The 21,580-nt window shown below is 43.4% G+C and overlaps 1 protein-coding gene across 1 annotated transcript in view; it reads left to right on the forward strand.

Moving 5' to 3' along the window:
- Window positions 1–12,991: 12,991 nt before the first annotated feature.
- LOC310874365 (shisa family member 6) overlaps window positions 12,992–21,580 on the forward strand; it is a gene marked incomplete at both ends in the record, with an annotated part of 72,961 nt that continues 64,372 nt past the window's right edge. The window contains 2 exons of the mRNA XM_083787140.1: window positions 12,992–13,554; window positions 18,593–18,753. Of these exons, the coding sequence (XP_083643266.1) occupies window positions 12,992–13,554; window positions 18,593–18,753 (724 nt within the window). The remainder of the gene's footprint in view (window positions 13,555–18,592; window positions 18,754–21,580) is intronic.

Raw genomic sequence — 21,580 nt, forward strand, 5'->3', positions numbered from 1 at the left:
GCCTGGAGAGACTGCAAGAGGAGTCAAGAACAGTGGAGGCCTTTTCTCAGATGCAGCATGGTTTGCCTCTGTTGCTTTGTCATTAACAGAAGTATTTTTTCACGTTGGAAACGTAAGGAATTGCTCTATTTCTCCTCTGTTTATTACAATATAATCAGGAACATTTTGGACCATATTTGCAGCCTTGAGGGGTCAGTTTGAAGAAAAGAAAATTAGGTCTGCACACTGGACTGAGCTCCAAAAGCTTAAAGTTTTATTTTCTCACCACACGGGACATGACGTTTCGAGCCTGAAGTCAGGCTGTTTACCTCAGCCCAGCACCTGGTGTTTAGTTAGCGAATGTGCATGCTTTATTGTTTCTTTTTGTCAGTTTGAAGAAAGACACATTTGACACCGAAAGTAAGTAGCTAGTAATTATTGCTATTAGAATTATAGTATAATACAAATGCAATACCAGGTGCATTCAATTGAGCATAAACACCTAATATACCTATATCTGGTATCATCTTTCTCTCTGACTTCAGACAACCATTTTAACCTGATCATCCCCATTCTGCACACATGTCATAATAGGCAGCGGTTCTGCAACAAATAGATGAACATTCGACAAAAATAGCTGATCTACAAACTCACAACTCTACTAAATGGTAAATGGTGCATTTATATAGCGCCTTTATCCAAGGCGCTTTACATAGATTGTGCATTACATTCACCCATTCACACACCGATTGTGGCGGAAGCCATGTAAGGTACCAACCAGCACATCGGGAGCAAGTTGGGGTTCAGTGTCTTGCCCAAGGACACTTCGACATGTAGACAGGAGGAGCCGGGATTCGAACCGCCGACCCATGGATCATTGGACGACCTGCTCTACCTCTTGAGCCACAGTCGCCCTACTCAATTCATTGTGAAGGGTTTTGATTGAACTTGTAGATTGCCTATTTTCTGTGAGGAGATTTGATGTAGAGGGGAAAAAGGAGGGTATCTTTCTATACATTTTCAAAAATAATTTCATACATAAAAAATAAAAATAAAGAATCCATATTAACATTAATTACTTCCACAGACATTGCAATTCCGCATTGTAATTGACTATTTTCTCTAGTTTGGGTTTCTCTTTTGGGTCTCACTGGTCTCTATAGCTCGATGTCTATATAGAATGTCTCAGCACTCAGCAGTCATGAACTGGGTTGGAAATATTCATAGAACAATAGCTGGTCACATACAGATCATATTCATAACCTTATGCTTCTAAATAAACAATTTGTCTAAGCCAATTCGTGTGTGTGTGTGTGCGCGCGTGTGTGTGTGCGCGCACGCATGTGTACTGTACGTGTCTACTTGTATACTTGTGAGGACGAGGATCATATGTTTTATGATTAAAACAGCTTTTTATAGAGTTAGATTTACATTTAGGAAAATATTCAGGTTGGGTTTAGGTTTAGACACATGCCAGTGTTGTGCACTTGACAGTAGCCCTTCTACAAGCTTGAGTGTAGATTGGCTATCTTTGGCTCGCTTTTGTTAAAAATGTCAGAAACGCTTCTCATAAGTATATTAATATATGTGTGTGTGCGTGTGCGTGTGCGTGCATGTGCATGTGCATGTGCGTGTGCCTAACACGTACTGTATGTGTGTTTGCCCCAATTCATAACTCTCAGAGCCCATCAATTGCTCATGTTAAATCCCAAGGAACACTTCAGTAGTGGGGGAGTTTAAATTTTTCATCACAACAAGTATGGATGGCATTGTAAAAAAAAAAAAAACGGTTACTAAGCAACTGCTTCCAGTCTTCCAATCACCAGAATGTTGTTGGCGTGAGATTCTGCTGTAAATGTCATCATATTCTTTTCTTCCCTGGTGTGTTTGTGTACCCACAATGATTGAAAGAAAAACACATAAAAACAAAAAGGGATATTCATAAAATAAACATTTATTGTAACCTTATGTATGTCAAACTATTATTGTCTTCGCGGCGTACGGCATACTATTTAGCAAAGTCTTAAATCACTTCTGAAAACTTTCATCTCAAGGCCTTTTCGTAGATTGCATTGCCTCTCCTTATCCGTGCTCATTTAATCCGTTGCTTGGTAGGATGATGCATGTTTACAGTAAAGAAAGGTCTTGTAAAAACTACAAGAAGAAGGTTATTTGGTACTGCATTCCAGAAGAATCCATACACCACGCACACACACGCACGCACGCTACGTGTGCACGCAGGCAGAATTAAATTCAAAGGTTATTGGCATGAGAAAACGTGTTTATATTGCCCAAAACAAATGTCACAAAAATAATATAAACTAATAATAAAATGAGGAAAATGTATATGCAGCAGACTGTATATGTGCATGTATTAGCTTGCTTTGTCCTGTTCTTTCCCTGCAGGTAACACAGGGTGTCACAGTCACAGACTTTGCCTGTCTAGCCCTTGTAATTCTATGTTATGTTCTAGTTGTTTTGTTTCTATGTTGTCTTCCCCAGGTGTTTCTCATGTATAATCACTAATCAGCCCTCTTGTGTATATTAGTCTCTTGTTCCCCAGTCAGTCCTTTTGTCCAGTCATTGTTTGGTGTCACTTCTTGTTCAGTTCAGTGTTTGTGTTGTTTTCCCAGTTATTTTGTAATAAATCACCCATCTTGGATCTTGAACTCTGTCTGCTTGCTGTCCTGCATTTGGGTCCTCACCACACCACCGGAAAGTGACACAGGGAGAGTGTCAGCTGGCTGCCACATTGTAGAGGTGGGTTTTGAGAGTGGTTTTGAAGCATTGGAGGGTGGTGGTGTGTGTGTGTGTGTGTGTGTGTGTGTGTGTGTGTGTGTGGGGGGGGGGGGGGGCGGGGGTTCTCTGCTAGTTCTGGGGAGTGCATTCCACAGGGTTGCGGCAGCGTGAAAAATATACCCAGCCCTATCGCCCCAGATATACTTTATATTGGGGACCTCCAGGGTGTTGGCGCTATATACCCTGTTTACTTAAATACTGTACTTGCAGTTATTGCCCCCAAACTCCATGGAACAATCTTCCACTGCACATCAATTCCGCAGCTCCACTCGCTTAAATCCACGCGGAAAACCCACCTCTTCTCCATTGCCTTCAGCTCAGCTCAGCTCACCTTATTTTCTGATCATTGATTGATTGATTGTATTTTTACTTCCGTGTTCAATTGTATTGCTCTTATGTTCTTTTGGGTTAAAATGTTGTATTTCTATGAGGTATTGTAACGGACCCACAGTTCATACTTTTATTTTGTATAGTGTATATTCATATTCAGGGTGTTGAACCCATTTTGGGCGTGAACCTCTTTTGGTGTTTTAAACATGTTATAATTTTGCTATTGAAAAATAGCAGACCTACAAGCTCATAGCGCGCCACTGAGTGGCGCGCTACGAGCTTGTAGGTCTGCTATTTTTGAAAAATTGTGAAAATATTTATTTCAGAAAACTGGAGGATTTAGAAGATTGTTTTTTAATTAAAGCCTAAATGGGTTAATGTGGTGAGATGCAGGAAGTCATTTATTTTGAAGGAATTGTACCAGCTGTGGGGAATCTGATTGAATCAAGCTCAGCTGTGGTGGTTGAGTTTAAACTCAGTCTGACTACCTCAGTTCCAAGGGAATTGGGAATTGAAGGGAACAGAACAAGGTACCAGCATGGAGGGTTCAGAAACGTTTGTTTGATTTGACTGTACATGCCACGGACAGTTTTAGTTTAATCATCATACTATAATTCTAACAATGTCTGTGTGTGTGTGTCAGAAACACCGCCGTATCTCCTCATTGCCTGCACCAATCGCTCCCACTTTTCACACAGGCATTGACCATATGAATATGGAGGTCTTAATGAAGCCCTTTTTAACCTCGCACCCTCACACACCTCCGCCCCTTAGCGACACCTGCATCACAGGCCACCGTTCTCACCGTTACCCCACTGGCATGCTTCCTCTAGCTACCGCCGCAACACAACAAAGAGTGTATACAATTTGGTGCCGCGTGTGTGTATGTGTGTGTTGCATCCTTTGGCCGTCTTCTCCTACTAAACCACACCGTTTGCACACATCTCACCATGCACAACACCAACAGCTAGCCTGTCCACACCTCAACCACTACTTTGCATTCATATTCATGTCATATTTACAGTACAATACCCATTTATATGAAATAACAACTCATCTCCCCGCAAATCACGTGTCACCAGTGAAATGCATGTTGGGACGGACACAGTGTCCTTCCCCTCTACATGGGGGCTACATGCACGCTGAAAGCCTGGACACTGACACGACAGGTTACAGCCCTGCGCGCACCCAGCGTGGCTGCGTGACACACTGAACAGCACGATCACAACGGAATGCTTATCTGTCGGGGTCTCGGGTTGGCCAAATGGAGACGTTTGGGGAAGACAGATCCCGTGCCGTCGGAACAACACAATGACAAAATACATACAGACAGATTATGACAACGACACATTCCTAAATCACACAAAACATCAAATTCTTATCCTGATTATATAAAGAACAAACTACAACTTGCTTTAGGGCCCAAAAAGCCAACCTCCGCGTTCACCGTTTAATAGCTTATATCTCCATGGGCAGCAGACGGTGAGCGGTTTGGGACCGTCTACAAAGTGCAACACCAAACTTGAAAATATTCAATAACTTCCATTTATAGGCAGAATATCACCACCATATTTACATCACACATCAATGGTGTACTTATGATGCACATGCCTACCAGCATGTGCACTTAAGCCTCTCCAGCTGATCCAAAATGCCGCAGCTCGCTTGGTCTTCAACCAGCCAAAATTCTCACATGTCTCCCCCCTGCTCCGCTCCCTCCACTGGCTCCCGGTCGCTGCCCGCACAGAATACAAAACTCTGATGCTGGCATTCAAAGAAACCAAAGGTATGGCTCCCCCATATCTTGCAAGTATGATTGAACCCTACAAACCCTCCCGCGCACTCCGATCAGCCAACGCAGGGAAGCTGGAAGTACCCTCACTAAAAACGCCGGGACAACACTCCACACGTCCCAAACTCTTCTCCCTTCTGGCTCCAAAACTGTGGAATGCACTTCCCATTGCAGTCAGAACTGCAGCATCACTCCCAATCTTCCGCCGTAGTCTGAAAACCCACCTTTTCAGACTCCATCATGGCCCATAGCACTTACCCTACCCCCTTAGATAGCATTTCTGTAGACTTAGATAGCATTTGATATAGACTTATAGCATGTTATGTAGATAGCACTATAATTGATAAGTAGATAGCACGCCATAGTAGCCTACATATGTATAACATAGTAGTATATATATAGTTTATATGTATAGTCTCATAATATAGATATTCCACTGTTACTTTCTTAGCTTACGCATGTTTCATGATAAATGCTTTTTTGTGATGTATTCCCATGCTTTTTGTTCTTGCTTAATGTAAGTCGCTCTGGATTAAGAGCGTCTGCTAAATGCCTAAATTGTAAATTGTAAATTGTACTACAGCATTTAATTAGCCTATACTTTTGTGCCCAACCCAACTTCCCAAGACCATCTGTAAACAATTCCCCCCCTATCATTAATGTGATCTATTACATGGCACACTGAACATGATTTGCTGTTCATATATTCAGAACGGGTAAGGACTAGTAGTTATAATGTATTGTTTTCAGTCCGAGCCTCAGAGGGACCTCTGATGCTACAGAAGGTTTTTAGCACCCAGCTGGAAGGGTACATTTCTGCTCTTGTTACATGTACTGTTCTATTGGTCTTATTGTTGGACTTCACTAGCACTTAAGTTTGACAGTTTATTGAAACAAAATGAGATGAATGTGGAATGGGATGAGGAGGAACCCAAGGTTAGGACGAGACTCTGGGTGGGGGATAAGTCTCGGAAGCTGATGGCCATCGTTGCTCTACTCGAGGAGCGGCCGGTCGTCTCTGCTCCGTCACTGCCCCAAGGGGGCAGTGACGGTGATTGTGAGTGGGGAGTGGCTAATGAGTGAAGGCAAGTGTGGTAGTCTGGTAGACATAGATATTAAAAAAACAGATTAATTGGCAGCTGCAGTTCATTGGAGCGACGTGTCTCCAATGAAGGCAGGAAGTCAAGTGGAAGTGCTGAAGGCTTTATTTTATTTTATAACAGTCATGACATATACAATAGCCTTTACAATACAAACCAAGACAAACAAACAACAAGGTGAAGGAGTTCAAGTATATCTCGGGGTCTTGTTTACGAGTGAGGGGAGGACGGAGAAGGAGATCAGCCGGAGAATCGGAGTGTCAGGGGGACGGTATTGCAGTCGCTGTACCGCACTGTTGTGACGAAAAGAGAGTTGAGCCAGAAGGCAAAGCTCTCCGTCTACCGAGCAATCTTCGTTCCTACTCTCACCTATGGTCATAAAGTGTGGGTCATGACCGAAAGAATAAGGTCGCGAATACCGAAATGAGTTTTCTTCGACGGGTGGCTGGCATCTCTCTTGGAGATAGGGTGAGAAGTTCAGTCACACGAGAGAGACTCGGAGTAGAACCGCTGCTCCTTTGCCTGGAGAGGAGCCAGCTGAGGTGGTTTGGGTTTGGTTTGGGATCTGGTTAGGATGCCTCTCGGGCGTCTCCCTAGGGAGGTCCTCGACGCACGTCCCACTGGGAGGAGACCCCGGGGCAGACCAAGGCACAGTTGGAGGAAAGACACAGACTCGCTGGCCTTGGAACGTCTCGGAATCGCCCAGGAGGAAGTCACTAATGTTGCTCTGGAGAGGGAAGTCTGGAGCACTCTGGTGGAGCTGTTGCCCCCGCGACCCGACTACGGATAAGCGGTTGAGGATGGATGGATGGACAAGCCTCAGAGCCTGGAAAGTGCGTCTACGTTTATATGTCTATGGTGCTAGATAGGGAAGTATTTGTACTTTCCTTGAGTATTTCCAACTTCCAGTACTTTAACTTCTACTCCATTACATCTCAGAGCCAAAATTTGTACTTTTACTTCACTACAATCATTTGAAAACGTTAGTTACTTTGGCGATTAAAATCTTGATTAGAAAACATAAATTAACCACTTCAACCCTATACATTTCGGCCTTTAGAAAATAGCAGATCTACAAGCAATAAACGCGACTCATTCTGAGCTTGTAGATCTGCTATTTTCAATAGATTTTGTACACAATTTGTGTAGTAAAACAATTTGAGTCATTTTTCCACCACTGGAAGCGATTGAGAACGGGGAGCGGCCGTGATACTCTACTCCTCCTGAACCTACGTTGAACACAACTATACATCTGTTATGAGGTTATGTATTTTTCTATTGTTTATGTAAGCTATGTATTGGTGCTATTTGATGTAGTGTTTGTTTATGGCTTATTGATTGATGTATTGTGTGTATTTTATGCCCTTTTCTTCATACAGTAGTTTCCACGTTGAAAAATGAATAAAAGTTGGTTCAAAGGAATTGCTTTTGTTTCTTTTTGCTACAGTATATGCTGTATTTTATGAGGTCTTTATGATGTCATTTTGAATGGAAAGCACTTTGGGTCAACTTCTGTTGTGTTTAATTGTGCTATTTAAATAAAGGTGACTTGACTTAAGTAGGTACAATGTTGAGGTATTATTTACTTGCGTTTTTAATTTTATATATTTTTTAATTTATACTATAGGCCTGTGTGAAACGGGACATTTTGCATAATATCAATTTGGAGGTCCTTGACATGAAAATGCGTCCTTGTTCTGACTTTACTTTACTTTAATCTATCCATCTTTTAGATAGCTATTGTAGGTATGGACAACCCTTGTGTGTATTTGATTATTAATTTTGTCCAGTGGCATGTGTGCTCCTGTTCGCCTGCATGTATAATGAAAGCAAAAATAAGCAATTGTCCTTGAAGTGTCACTCCTGCAACCTGACAGGTACACAAAAGTGGCATTATATTCCTTTTAGATGAACATAAGACCTTCACTTGTGTCTATCCATTACCTTTACCATTAAGCGAAGTCAGTACCTAAGTCTGTTTTTATGCTGATAAGGTGAATGCCTATATGCGTGAATGCGCCATCTCAAGGATGCACTTCCAAAGCTCTGAGAGTGTGTATATAGACGGATCAGTAAGGGGTCCATTTCTACACAGCCAGAGTCAATGTAACATTCAGGGTTTTAGAGTGTATGTTCACTAGGTGGGGTTGACACTTCCAACGGGCATGTCTTCTTACTCCACGGGCACACAAATGCTGATTGTGGGAGAAGATGACTGCAAAGAGTATATACTTCCCTGACTTTCCTTGTCATGGAAATCTTTCAAACTCCCTCCTCTAATGAGAACTGCATGGCATTCCGCCTTTCTACTGCTTCCTTGGTGCGGGGTTGGGGGTATAGAGAGATGGTTGCGAGACATACATGCTGAAAAGTGCCAGGCTCAGGAAAAGAATCCAGCCTAGCCCATGTGTATTTCATATACTTGAGTTTGAGAGTGGTCTCTAGACTCTCTACTAACACTGCAGATGTCACATGAGCAAATCATGTTGGTCAGCTTTTTGATGTGCTCCCTCTTTTGAACCATAGAGAAAATGACTACACACCACATGCTGTACTGGGGACTGTGATATGCCTATAGTACTGCTGTCTGTACTGGGGACTGTGATATGCCGTACTGCTGTCTGTACTGGGGACTGTGATATGCCTATAGTACTGCTGTCTTGAACCTAGAAGACTTTGACCCACATTGCTACATCTGGCGTGGCCAGACTGTTGCCTCACACAACTTTGAAATACTTCTACGCATTCAGAGATTGTGGAATAGTTGTCACATGTTATTTATTTATTTATATATAATATAAATATATGTTTTTATATATTCTTTGAGGGGCGCTAGCCCCTCAAAAGCTTTGTTAGCTTTGTTGGCTGAGCATTTGTATTGAGGATTTTTTTTAAATCACACCCGTGTGAAGTGAGGGGCGCTCTTATCATCATACATTACCATCTCATTCTGGCCAAACACAATTTCCTATGTCCTCACTTTTAGTTTTGTCTCTACACAAACCCTAAAAGCTTTTAGTTTTGTCTCTACACAAACCCTAAAAGTTTAGTTTTGTCTCTACACAAAGCCTAAAAGTTTAGTTTTGTCTCTACACAAACCCTAAAAGCCTTTTAGTTTTGTCTCTACACAAAGCCTAAAAGTTTAGTTTTGTCTCTACACAAACCCTAAAAGCCTTTTAGTTTTGTCTCTACACAAACCCTAAAAGCTTTTAGTTTTGTCTCTACACAAACCCTAAAAGCTTTTAGTTTAGTCTCTACACAAACCCTAAAAGCCTTTTAGTTTAGTCTCTACACAAACCCTAAAAGCTTTTAGTTTAGTCTCTACACAAACCCTAAAAGCCTTTTAGTTTTGTCTCTACACAAACCCTAAAAGCTTTTAGTTTAGTCTCTACACAAACCCTAAAAGCCTTTTAGTTTTGTCTCTACACAAACCCTAAAAGCTGTTAGTTTTGTCTCTACACAAACCCTAAAAGCTTTTAGTTTTGTCTCTACACAAACCCTAAAAGCTTTTAGTTTAGTCTCTACACAAACCCTAAAAGCTTTTAGTTTAGTCTCTACACAAACCCTAAAAGCTTTTAGTTTAGTCTCTACACAAACCCTAAAAGCTTTTCGTTTTGTCTCTACACAAACCCTAAAAGCTTTTAGTTTAGTCTCTACACAAACCCTAAAAGCCTTTTAGTTTTGTCTCTACACAAACCCTAAAAGCTGTTAGTTTTGTCTCTACACAAACCCTAAAAGCTTTTAGTTTTGTCTCTACACAAACCCTAAAAGCTTTTAGTTTAGTCTCTACACAAACCCTAAAAGCTTTTAGTTTAGTCTCTACACAAACCCTAAAAGCTTTTAGTTTAGTCTCTACACAAACCCTAAAAGCTTTTCGTTTTGTCTCTACACAAACCCTAAAAGCTTTTAGTTTAGTCTCTACACAAACCCTAAAAGCTTTTAGTTTTGTCTCTACACAAACCCTAAAAGCTTTTAGTTTTGTCTCTACACAAACCTTAAAAGCTTTTAGTTTAGTCTCTACACAAACCCTAAAAGCTTTTAGTTTTGTCTCTACACAAACCCTAAAAGCCTTTTAGTTTTGTCTCTACACAAACCTTAAAAGCTTTTAGTTTAGTCTCTACACAAACCCTAAAACCTTTTAGTTTTGTCTCTACACAAACCCTAAAAGCCTTTTAGTTTTGTCTCTACACAAACCCTAAAAGCTTTTAGTTTTGTCTCTACACAAACCCTAAAAGCTTTTAGTTTAGTCTCTACACAAACCCTAAAAGCTTTTAGTTTTGTCTCTACACAAACCCTAAAAGCTTTTAGTTTTGTCTCTACACAAACCTTAAAAGCTTTTAGTTTAGTCTCTACACAAACCCTAAAAGCTTTTAGTTTTGTCTCTACACAAACCCTAAAAGCCTTTTAGTTTTGTCTCTACACAAACCTTAAAAGCTTTTAGTTTAGTCTCTACACAAACCCTAAAACCTTTTAGTTTTGTCTCTACACAAACCCTAAAAGCCTTTTAGTTTTGTCTCTACACAAACCCTAAAAGCTTTTAGTTTTGTCTCTACACAAACCCTAAAAGCTTTTAGTTTAGTCTCTACACAAACCCTAAAAGCTTTTAGTTTTGTCTCTACACAAACCCTAAAAGCTTTTAGTTTTGTCTCTACACAAACCTTAAAAGCTTTTAGTTTAGTCTCTACACAAACCCTAAAAGCTTTTAGTTTTGTCTCTACACAAACCCTAAAAGCCTTTTAGTTTTGTCTCTACACAAACCTTAAAAGCTTTTAGTTTAGTCTCTACACAAACCCTAAAACCTTTTAGTTTTGTCTCTACACAAACCCTAAAAGCCTTTTAGTTTTGTCTCTACACAAACCCTAAAAGCTTTTAGTTTTGTCTCTACACAAACCCTAAAAGCTTTTAGTTTTGTCTCTACACAAACCCTAAAAGCTTTTAGTTTTGTCTCTACACAAACCCTAAAAGCTGGACACATATAGGCCTCAAAAGTGAGGACGGAAAAGTGAAGACTGAAATGAGGACGGGAAAGTGATTGACGCTAATTGTGATTGGCCGGAATGAGATGATGTGTATGACGATAAGAGTGCCCCTCACTTCACACGGGTGTGATTTATTGCTTGACCTCGTCTTGCTGCTTGCAGCTATATTTATTGTCTCCCCCCCCCCCAAAAAAAATAGATCTACAGGCTCACAAAGCATATGCACACATTGTGAACATGAGATGTCCACCAATGCTCCACCAGCAACATACATTACATTTGTTTTGTGTGAATTTCATATCAACTGACTAATTGATCGAGTCATTCTGCACACGTATATAGGCCTCTAATTAGGAATAGAGATATAGGCTTACCTATATGGCCAGAGTCCCGTGGTGCAGACAGTCGTGCACGACATTGTCTCAGTTTGGTGCAGGAGAGTGGAAAACATTCAGCGGTAATTTAGCTCTGCCAATTCCACACACAACACCGCTGGTTGTCCTAAAATACTGTATTAAAGGAGATTAAGACATCAATTCATGGGTCTCATCCTGGAAGCCCCGGCGGCAGACGTAGCGTACATGCGGGGCAAATGAAAACGAGCTCGCCCCGAACGATTATCATTCGAAAAAGTTGATGTGGGCCTGTCATGTGAATACTCTGTTCGGGGGCTAAATGCAAACTTGTAAACCCAGAGCAAAGACGCACAGGACGGTGTCACAAATCGCTGCACAAACCTCGAAGTGCCAGTCGTGGACTATATGGACAGCAACTGTTATATGCAGACAGAGTGCGCCGTGCAGGCATTTCATTTAGAAGTGTTAATGCCAATAACCAGGCAGACTGCGAGCGAGAGAATGTAATTTAGCGACCCATGGCTGAGTTGTGACGCCAGCATTAAAGTGATGTAAGGAGTTTGAGGGAGGAGGAGGAGGAGGAGGAGGAGGAGAAGAAGTGGAGAGAGGGGTTTCGGTCAGAGCGCTGATATTCTCCTCACTTTCGGAGAGCCTGAGAGAGAGACAGAGAGAGCTAAGAGAGCAACTCGTCAGAGGGAATCTTGACAGAGGTAGGATGAATTCTGCAGCTGTATTATTATTCACCCGGCCGGACACGCATGGACGTCAGCATCAATAATGTAAACATCATATCAGTTGTTGTTTTTTACCCCATGATGATATCTGAACCGATTTCATTTTTGTATATCTATCTCCCGTCTAAATTGTCAAAATTGCTTTGGCTATTTTGATCGACGTTAGCTTTGAAGCAATGGGATAGACGCTATAGAGAGAGACATGGACAAATGCACATTCGAAGCTTTGCAAAGCCCATATTTGCCCGTGAGCCAATTAACTAACAGTTTTATTAAGTTTACGTCGTGGTTACTTAAACGGTAGACATAACCGACGAAAAGGGAAATTGTTTGTAAACGTGACCATGATATGTGTCTTAGCGTGCACGGGAGACCTACGCACACACGGAGCAGTATAGTCCGAGTCCTATATGTAGGTTTTTATTACATTCATTCAATGCGCACGTCTATAGCCTACTCCTTGCGTGAGGATCATGCTTAATGAACCGTTCCGTATGTTTCTCCGCTCCAGCAGAACTTTTTACTTGAACAAGATGTAAGGAACAGATTCCACAGCACTGTCTCCAGAATCAGCACCTTGGACAGCGCCGACAGACCCGTTCCAGCACCCCGCGCCCAGAGGAAAGCGCACGGTGCTCTCGCACTCAACGCACAGAGCCATTGACAGAACATGTTGTTCCTGCACTGCCGTCGCCTTTTGAACAAATATCGCAATTTAGCTGCTGCTTGACCGCACAAATGGCGTCGGCAATACCCGCTGCTGTATTATTGTTGAGTATGATAGAGGCACCAGAGACCGGGCTGGCAGGGGACGCCGGGGTTACGAAAACCACGGAGGACTGAACCCCGCACACACGTCCAAAAGACACCACGTTCACGCCTATATAGGCAACCAGAAGTGAGTCGACAAGTTAATCGCACCATGGGGATAAGGCACCTTTTGCTCCTGCTCATCTACCTGGACCCGCTGAGCGTTTTAGGCGCCGCCACGGCGGGGGGCAAGAAGGGGAAGCAGGTGCCCAAGAAGACCCCCAAGCCCAAAGAAGCCATGCTCAACGCCACGGCGGCGGTGCCCACGGCCGTCCCGCAGAAGACCCCGCAGCAGGTCCCGCCGCCGGCCACCAGCAACCACGACACCTGCCTGGGCTACTACGACGTGAGCGGACAGTACGACAAGATGTTCGAGTGCAACAACACGAACCACCGCTTCTGCTGCGGGACGTGCTACCTGCGCTTCTGCTGCGAGTACAAGAAGGACCGCCTGGACCAGCAAGCCTGCAAGAACTACCACACGCCGGACTGGGTGAAGACCGTGTCGCCGTCGCCCGTCCCCACGGGCGAGACGTACGACCCGAGCATGGACCAGACGAACACCGCCGTGTACATCACCTGTGGGATCATAGCCTTTATCATAGTGCTGGGAGTGTCGGCCAAAGTTGCCTACGACAAAGCCACGGAGCCACCTCAAGAGATGAATATTCATAGGTGAGTATCTGTGTGCTGTTTATATGCTTTAGTTTTGTGCACGACATAGGCCTAATGGGCAACAAAAAGTAATCGGGTGCGCCTGGCCTTTCGAAATATCTGCCTATAAAAGTCTTGATAATAGAAAAATATCTGCACCATATATAGTGAAATACTCAGTTGATTAGTTGATTAATCAATAAAGTATAGTATGAAAGTGTGCAAATGGACCCTTATACTGGTCCACTTGGTGACAGTCTCAGAGTTAAATTAACATGGAGGATTTTCCTGTGTAAACTGTCCATCCTACACAATGTACAGTAGGCTATATATACAGTATGCGGAAACCCACCAAGAGCTCCATCTTTCTCATGTATAACCTTGACCTGAACGCATGCTGGGCAGATATTGACAGGGGATGCTAGAGAACGCTGTATTGGCGGATGTGTGTCACAGGCCTGCACGACATGTTGCCATCGACAGCCATGACTCAACACGATGACATGAAGTCCATTTCACACATAGGGGGGAACACTATACACTATAGATATGCCTTCCAGAGTGGCAGTGACGCATTGGAGGTCGTCTAACTCTAAACGCATGCAGAACCCATCACCACCAAAGGGGCTTAATGTCATGCTGTGGTTCGTCTCCCACAACGTGCTGTGCCTGAAATTAACCCATTCTGACCTGAGATCAGATTCATACGAGGTTTCCACTGGACACACACTGGTCTGATTAACCCATTCTGACCTGAGATCAGATTAAAAAAATGTCAGTCGTTCTTCGATTTAAAAAAATAGCAGACCTACAAGCTCGTAGCGCGCCACTCGGTGGCGCGCTATGAGCTTGTAGATCTGCTATTTTTCAATAGCTAAAGCATAACATGATGCTAACACCAAAATGGGTTCCCGTTCAGAATGGGTTAATTAACAGATGATCATCTCTAAAGCCAAACTGATACCCACAATGCCTTTCAGCTCGCATTCTATTAGATTCACAGCAGATACTGGGACACAGAGTCCCTCTGTGTGTGGCTTCTCCAGAGACCCAAATAATTGCAGAAAAATGTTCAAAGGGAAATATCAAAGTGATCTTTTTGGGTATATGTATAGCTTGCACAGTAGAATATTCAGTTATTTTGAAACTGCAGAATCCCAAACTTATTTCAATGAATACAATCCAAATCTTATAACCATGATCTCTACCATGATGGTAGAGATAATCTGCAGTGTTGGAGGTAGACCTCCTACTATACTTCCGTTGGGGAGTTTAACCCATTTTGGGCGGGAACCCCTTTTGGTGTTAGCATTATGTTATGCTTTAGCTGTTGAAAAATAGCAGATCTATACAAGCTCGTAGCGCGCCACCGAGTGGCGCGCTACGAGCTTGTAGGTCTGCTATTTTTTGAAAAACGACTGATATAGAAACATAGCTTTTTGAGAAAACTGTCAAACCACCATTTGATGACATTTAGCCTTGCGGGCCCAAAACCAAAGACCATTTTGTTGTCGTTGGATAAGATTTTGTCCACGATTCCGCGTGCATTGATGTGGTTGGTGTATAGGAGAGATAACAGGCAAACGATCAAAACATTCTTCTACGTTGTCTAATTGTACAGACTTCTTGCAAATGAAGTTAACAGCATATAGCTGCAGGACCACATTGACTGCATGGTTGACAGGTAGCCCTGCATGATGTTCATGAGTGCAATATCTCCCCCTCCCCAAATGTTGTTAGATACGGTCTAAGGTGGAAGTTTGGTCTCCCACGCATGGAAACCGGTGTTTCAATCCCAGTATAGGGCATGACATCCATACAGACTGCAGCATTAACAGAGGGCTTAAAAATGATCCCTTTTAACACAGTTTAGTTAACCCTGGATATGTGTCTGTGGTCGGTGTTTGTCAGAGAGATAAAGAGAGACAGATGGCTCGTGTCACGTTTGATGCGTTGTACTGTATCCTCTTTATGTCGTAATCTGTCTAATTGCCTTTTTAATCAATATCGCATGAACGACTGACTTCTAAATCCTCAGCCTTGGTTTATCCGAGGGTGTCAAAATGGACCCGTAAGAGTCCATTTCTCCCGAGTTAATGGAGGATGTTGCTGTATTGAGATTAAAATGGCCCCCCTCTTTGAAATGGAAACAAGCAATAGCCCAGACACAGTATAAAGATGCACGTGATGTACATGTGGAGCATGAAACACACATCAGGCTAAGGTGTGTGTGTGTGTGTGTGTGTGTGTGTGTGTGTGTGTGTGTGTGTGTGTGTGTGTGTGTGTGTGTGTGTGTGTGTGTGTGTGTGTGTGTGTGTGTGTGTGTGTGTGTGTGTGTGTGTGTGTGTGTGTGTGTGTGTGTGTGTGTGTGTGTGTGTGTACACCAATGTATACCCTTTTAGTACTCAGTGAGTGTTCCAAAATGTAAGACATGTGCACACTGAACAGAAGTGTATACTTGCATGTCCTCACATTATAATAGTCAGAACTTATTTGATGTTATATATGTTAATCAATCTGTATGGTACAGTATATGTCCATATAATGTAACTATAGTATCTATACTGTAAGTCTGCAGTGGTCTCCCTATACTCGGGTATAGCACGTCTACTGGTGGACAAGTGATTCCTGAAGCTCACACGCGTTACTCATTACTTATACTTATACTCACATACGTGCAGTGTTGGCATGTAACTTAAGTAATATACTACTTTCAGTAATATTATTACTTTTTTCCAGTAATATGTAACTTAACTAGTTACTTTCACATTTTGAGTAATAATATTACATTTACTTTTTTTCAAAAGTAATATTATTACTATTTTCACGAGCCTTGGTGGAACTGTGGGTTTGAGTGTTTATTTATAATGGTAGACTGGGTTGAAGTCAAGTTGCTTTGCAGACTGCTGATCCGCTCTAGATCTAGACTCTAGAGCGGATACGGAAACGATGCACACTCGTCGGTACGTATGTGTGAAGTATCGGATGCAGAAGGGCGGGCCTTAAACCGTCTGGAACACGGAACAACAACCTAAACTAGTGTGTGTAACTCGTTAGACTGCACTGTTAGAGAGAAGAGATGTAAATAAACTAACAATGGAGGAGGTGGAGGAGACAGAAACACCGGCACAACAAAGCGTTATAACATTCAATACTTGGAAGTATTCGCATTATTTTGAGTATGTCCGCGATCAAGACGAGATGAACATTATTGTCCGCTGCAAGTTGTGCATACGGAAGAAGCTATATTCCACGTCGAAATCTACTTCTAATCAATGTGTACAAATGGTTCCATCATCATGAGTTTTACACTGCAGAATAGGGGAGGGGGGGACTGCTAATGTTGAAAATGCAAAGTAAGACTTTTGGGGACTAAATATGCAATTACTGGGGGCGAGAGAAAAAAGTAATAAGTAAAGTAATAAGTAACTAGTTACTTTTCTCAGGGAGTAATAAGTAGTGTAACTTTATTACTTTTTTTTAAAGTAATAAGTAATAAGTAGTATATTAGTGTTAAAGTAATATTTTGCCAACACTGCATACGTGCAATATCTCAAGTCAAGCGGGGATCGCCCTGCATTGGGACGAGTGGCGGACTTTTGGTTGCTTTGGTTCAGGAGACGTGGGTTGAGTTCAAATCCATGTGCAGGCAGAATGAAGCCCCATTCTGGGCAGGAACCCCTTTTGGTCTTAGCATTACGTTATGCTTTAGCTATTGAAAAATAGCAGATCTACAAGCTCATAGCGCGCCACCGAGTGGCGCGCTATGAGCTTGTAGGTCTGCTATTTTTTCGAAAAATCGACTGACATAGAAACATTAGCTTTTTCAGAAAACTGTCAGGATGTAGAAGACATACTTTTTTAGAATCTGATCTCAGGTCAGAAGAATTGAACACTAAGAATGAACACTCTATACTCCCCCATCCTCTCATGTACACTCCTCTCTCTGCCATGCACCCATCGCACTTCAACACATGATGATGCGGCATCCAGGTGTGTGTGTGTGTGTGTGTGTGTGTGTGTGTGTGTGTGAGTGCGTGTGTGTGTGTGAGTGTGAGTGTGAGTGTGTGTGTGCACTAGATTGAGACTGGAATTGAACGCTTAAAAGACACAAGATACCATCTATAGATATTGTGTATAGATTCCCGGGCTGTTTCCTGGGTCTCCATAAGAGGGTTATCATCATCATCATACATGGCTGGACAACACATGTCGCGCCGCTGTGGGCCACATCAGTGAACAAACGCTGACACACACATATTATGTCCTCTAGATTAAATAGTTTTTCTTTTTATATTGGGTGCTTAATTCAACACTTGAGTGATCTTAAGACGGTGAGTAATGGATAACAGTAAGGTCGGGTTTTTTTTATGTTTTTATTATTAAGGTCATACAACTCAGCCGCTTGCAGAACAAATTCAATTACGGGCCGCAGAGCCGAAACGCATAAGGGAACCGCGGCAAACAAGGAAATATATACATTGTTGCAAAGGTTAAGCTGCTGATACATTTGTCATACAAGTGTACTGTGTGTCCCCTCCCTGCAGCAGAAAACACAGGATAATTTGATTTCCTCATCAGGAGCAATATGCCACGAGAAAAGCAAATAATAAACATTGCTTTTCTTTTCATTTTTTCTTTGTTCTTTCATCATGCTTGGCTTTCCTTCACTTCTCCTCTGCCCCCCTTGGGGGATTCATCACACTTCCATATGCACCTGGTGCGGTCTGAAAAGCATTCGCATTCAACCCAATTACTCTAGATAATCATAAAACCCCTGCAATGCTGTTTCTCTCGCAAGTGAACTGTCATATTCGCTGGAAATAAACCCAGACCAACCCCATTAGGTAGACCCCCCCCATGCCTACCCGTTTTGCAATAACACAATATTTGGTTAAATAAAGCCGTCCTGGAGCACATCAACGTGTGTAGAAAGCAAGGCGTCGTCACACGATTGCATTAGCTCTTATACAAAGATGCTTATCATACCCAGAGAAACACTCCTTTTTCCTGCGAGGAACACAACTTCTGACTAAATGTCGTTTTGCTGTTTTCCCAGGGCCCTCGCGGACATTCTGAGGCAGCAGGGGCCCATACCCATCTCGCAGTACGACTGTGAGAACTTTGCGGCCATGAATGGCTCCCCGAAAGACAACACGCCCATCAGAACGTCGTCCAAGAACCACTACACTCCTGTTCACGCCTCCAAGTCCAACCACGGTGAGTGAGATCTCTGCGTGTGACACTCCGATGCCTTCTCAAGATGCCTGCAGGCAGCGTTCCATAAAAAAAAAAAACCTCTGGCGAATGTGTATGATTGTCTTCAGCCTATAGCTGCAAGTAACTTTAAGTGTATTCTTTCCTACAGTGCGTGTGTGCCTGTATATTCAGTATTCAGTGTGTCAATCAAGTTGTGTTTGTGTTGTGTGTGTGTGTGTGTACAGCTGTGTATGCATGCATACAGTCCATAACTGCTGTGCACACTGTTTCACCAGAGTAATCTCCTATGTTAACATCCAGTAATCATGCGATTTGGGGGGGGGGGGGTACGGCGCAAGAGAGGGATAAAGATAGAGGGGAAGAGAGCTGGGCCCCCCCCCCCGCTATAGCGGACATAATTATGGGGCTGGCGAGGTAACGCGCAGCCCTATAGCCGTCTCTGACAGCATGGAAGTGTAATGGCCTCTCGGTTTGCTCAGTGGATGAATCCGCCAGAGCTCACTCACCACCACCAGGCGTGGCCGGGCGGGCATCATGCACAGCTCTCTGCCATGCGCCGCACGGCATGATTCAACCCTGGCCCATTCGGAGAGAGAGAGTGTGCAGACAGGGGGTATAAATCTCTAACGCAGCCTCTCTTCTCTCTGCAGAGGGCCTGTGGGGGTGGGGGGGGGGGGGGGGGAAGAAAAGAAAAAAAAAACGGGGAAAGAAAAGAGAAAAGAGTCTCACAGGGGCACGGTGACGAGACGGTGAGAGAAAATGGGGAAAGCTGGAGATCTAACTGGTGTACCGGTGTGTGTGTGTGTGTGTGTGTGTGTGTGTGTATATATATGCAGCGAAACACCTGGAGGGGGTGAAAGAGATCGAGGCAGAGCTGAGTCCGAGAGAGGCCGTGCACAGTGTGCAGGGTTACAGCAGCACATGTATACCCTTTTTACCGTGGCGTTCAGCGTGCAGTGTATATATGTCGTTGCCATGGAGTGCAACTGTTCACCATATCAATCTATTCTTAATCCGGGACCAAGCAGCCACACCGCACAATCCATGAGTCTTCATTTTAGTGGGCAGCCGTGCAGGGAACGTGTGTGTGTGTGTGTGTGTGCGCGCAAGAGACTGTGTTCTGCATGACCTTGTGTGTATTCAATCCTCAGTAGAGGGCGGGCATCACTCTTATCTGGCCCTCTGTCTCTCTCTCTCTCTCTCGGCTTGACTCTGGATATTTGCCCGCACACTCGCGCGCACACACGCGGTCACGGCTCAGTCAGTGCAATAGAAACATAACTCGGCCTGGCTCAACTCTGTTCAACCACTCGGGTCCATCCAAGGCAAGCCAACCCCTTCATCAGGGACCCTGGCAATTCCCACCGGGGTTTGTACATGAAAGGCAGTGACAGCCAGCGAAGCTGAGAAGCGTGGGTAATGTGTGTGTGTAAATTGGGAGTGCCATTCCATGCCCTGACAGGCTCGACGGTATTGCGGCGGAGAGGGAGCCCACTCACTCACATAGAAAATGCATATTCATGTGCGCACAAATGCACATTTGGCACAGTTCGCGGGTATGCAGTTCTCTGGAGGAGTGCAGACTCTCGGGTGAAACCGTTGTTGAGGCGAATGGCACTTCACTATACCGAGCACCTTTTTTTTCCTTCTTTTTGAGATGGTCTTAAATCAGGTAAAGAGACCTCATAAAGTGCATTGGGCAAAGGGCCCACAAGCTCCCCATCGACCCGAGTTAAGAGTTGGAATAACCACCCGTTTGCCCGGCTATACTTGCTGCATGCAGGGCCAGGAATAGCAGCCTCCTTGCCAATGTACTGTATTTCTCCTTTCTGCAGCTTAATTCAGGCATAATCCTAAACTTACCTGTGGAGTGTCTCTGAATGCAGACCCTGTATATGGCGCTCTCCCATGGTGCATTGCAAAACTCTTCTCTGCATCTTGAAACATGCAGGAAAAAAAAAAGGAAAAACGGTGCAGACAGCATAATATGATATGGGCACAAGGACTGCTGTTTCTATTTCTATTCACATCCACTCTGCATTGTTGCCAAGCTCAGATCATCGTTTAGGTGGGAGTGTAAACATAGTGCTCCCTGCAGCCACAACAAGGAGAGGACCTTGAGTTAGATGCCTTTAGCAGAGTTTGCCGGTGGTAAAAGTAAACAATAACTGGTTTCCATTTTCGATGAGTAATGCCGTTTGGCCCACAGCGCTCCTCACATGGAGTTGATTTATTTACCGTACACCACACAGGAAAAGTCGTCTTCTTCTTCTTCTCCTTCTCCTTCTCCTTCTCCTTCTCCTTCTCCTTCTCCTTCTCCACCTCCTCCTCCTGACATTTTCTTAAATACTCCCATGTACCAAAGAAAATATAAATAGGATTGATGAACGCACGGTGAATAAGAGACAATTCATACTTAACTTGACACACACGAAACCCAATCAGCGAAAATGACGCGACAAAGTGGTAGAAGAATATGCATGGCTATGTTGGTTCCTGGCAATTCCCTGCTGTGTCTTGAAAGGCCTCAACTGCTCCGAGCGTCTTTCAGAGCATAACTACTCCAGTGAGCTTAAACAATCAACCTCCTATAAGCGTAAAGGTCAGTGGCTGGGCACAATTAGATGCCCTGACAATAACAACACAATTACGACTATTTGGCCTACTTTGACATGACCACAGGCGTATACTTCTGGACACATATTGTGTGTGTGTGTGCGTGCGTGCGCGCGTGTGTGTGTTCTTTGTATTGCGTGCGTGCTCTCGTGTATTCCCTGACATGACTTATATACCCCGTGCAGCACGCATGAGTTTTTCCCCCGAATAA

This window comes from Protomyctophum parallelum, assembly GCF_964188405.1.
Source record: "Protomyctophum parallelum genome assembly, chromosome: 17".
Lineage (NCBI taxonomy): Eukaryota > Metazoa > Chordata > Actinopteri > Myctophiformes > Myctophidae > Protomyctophum > Protomyctophum parallelum.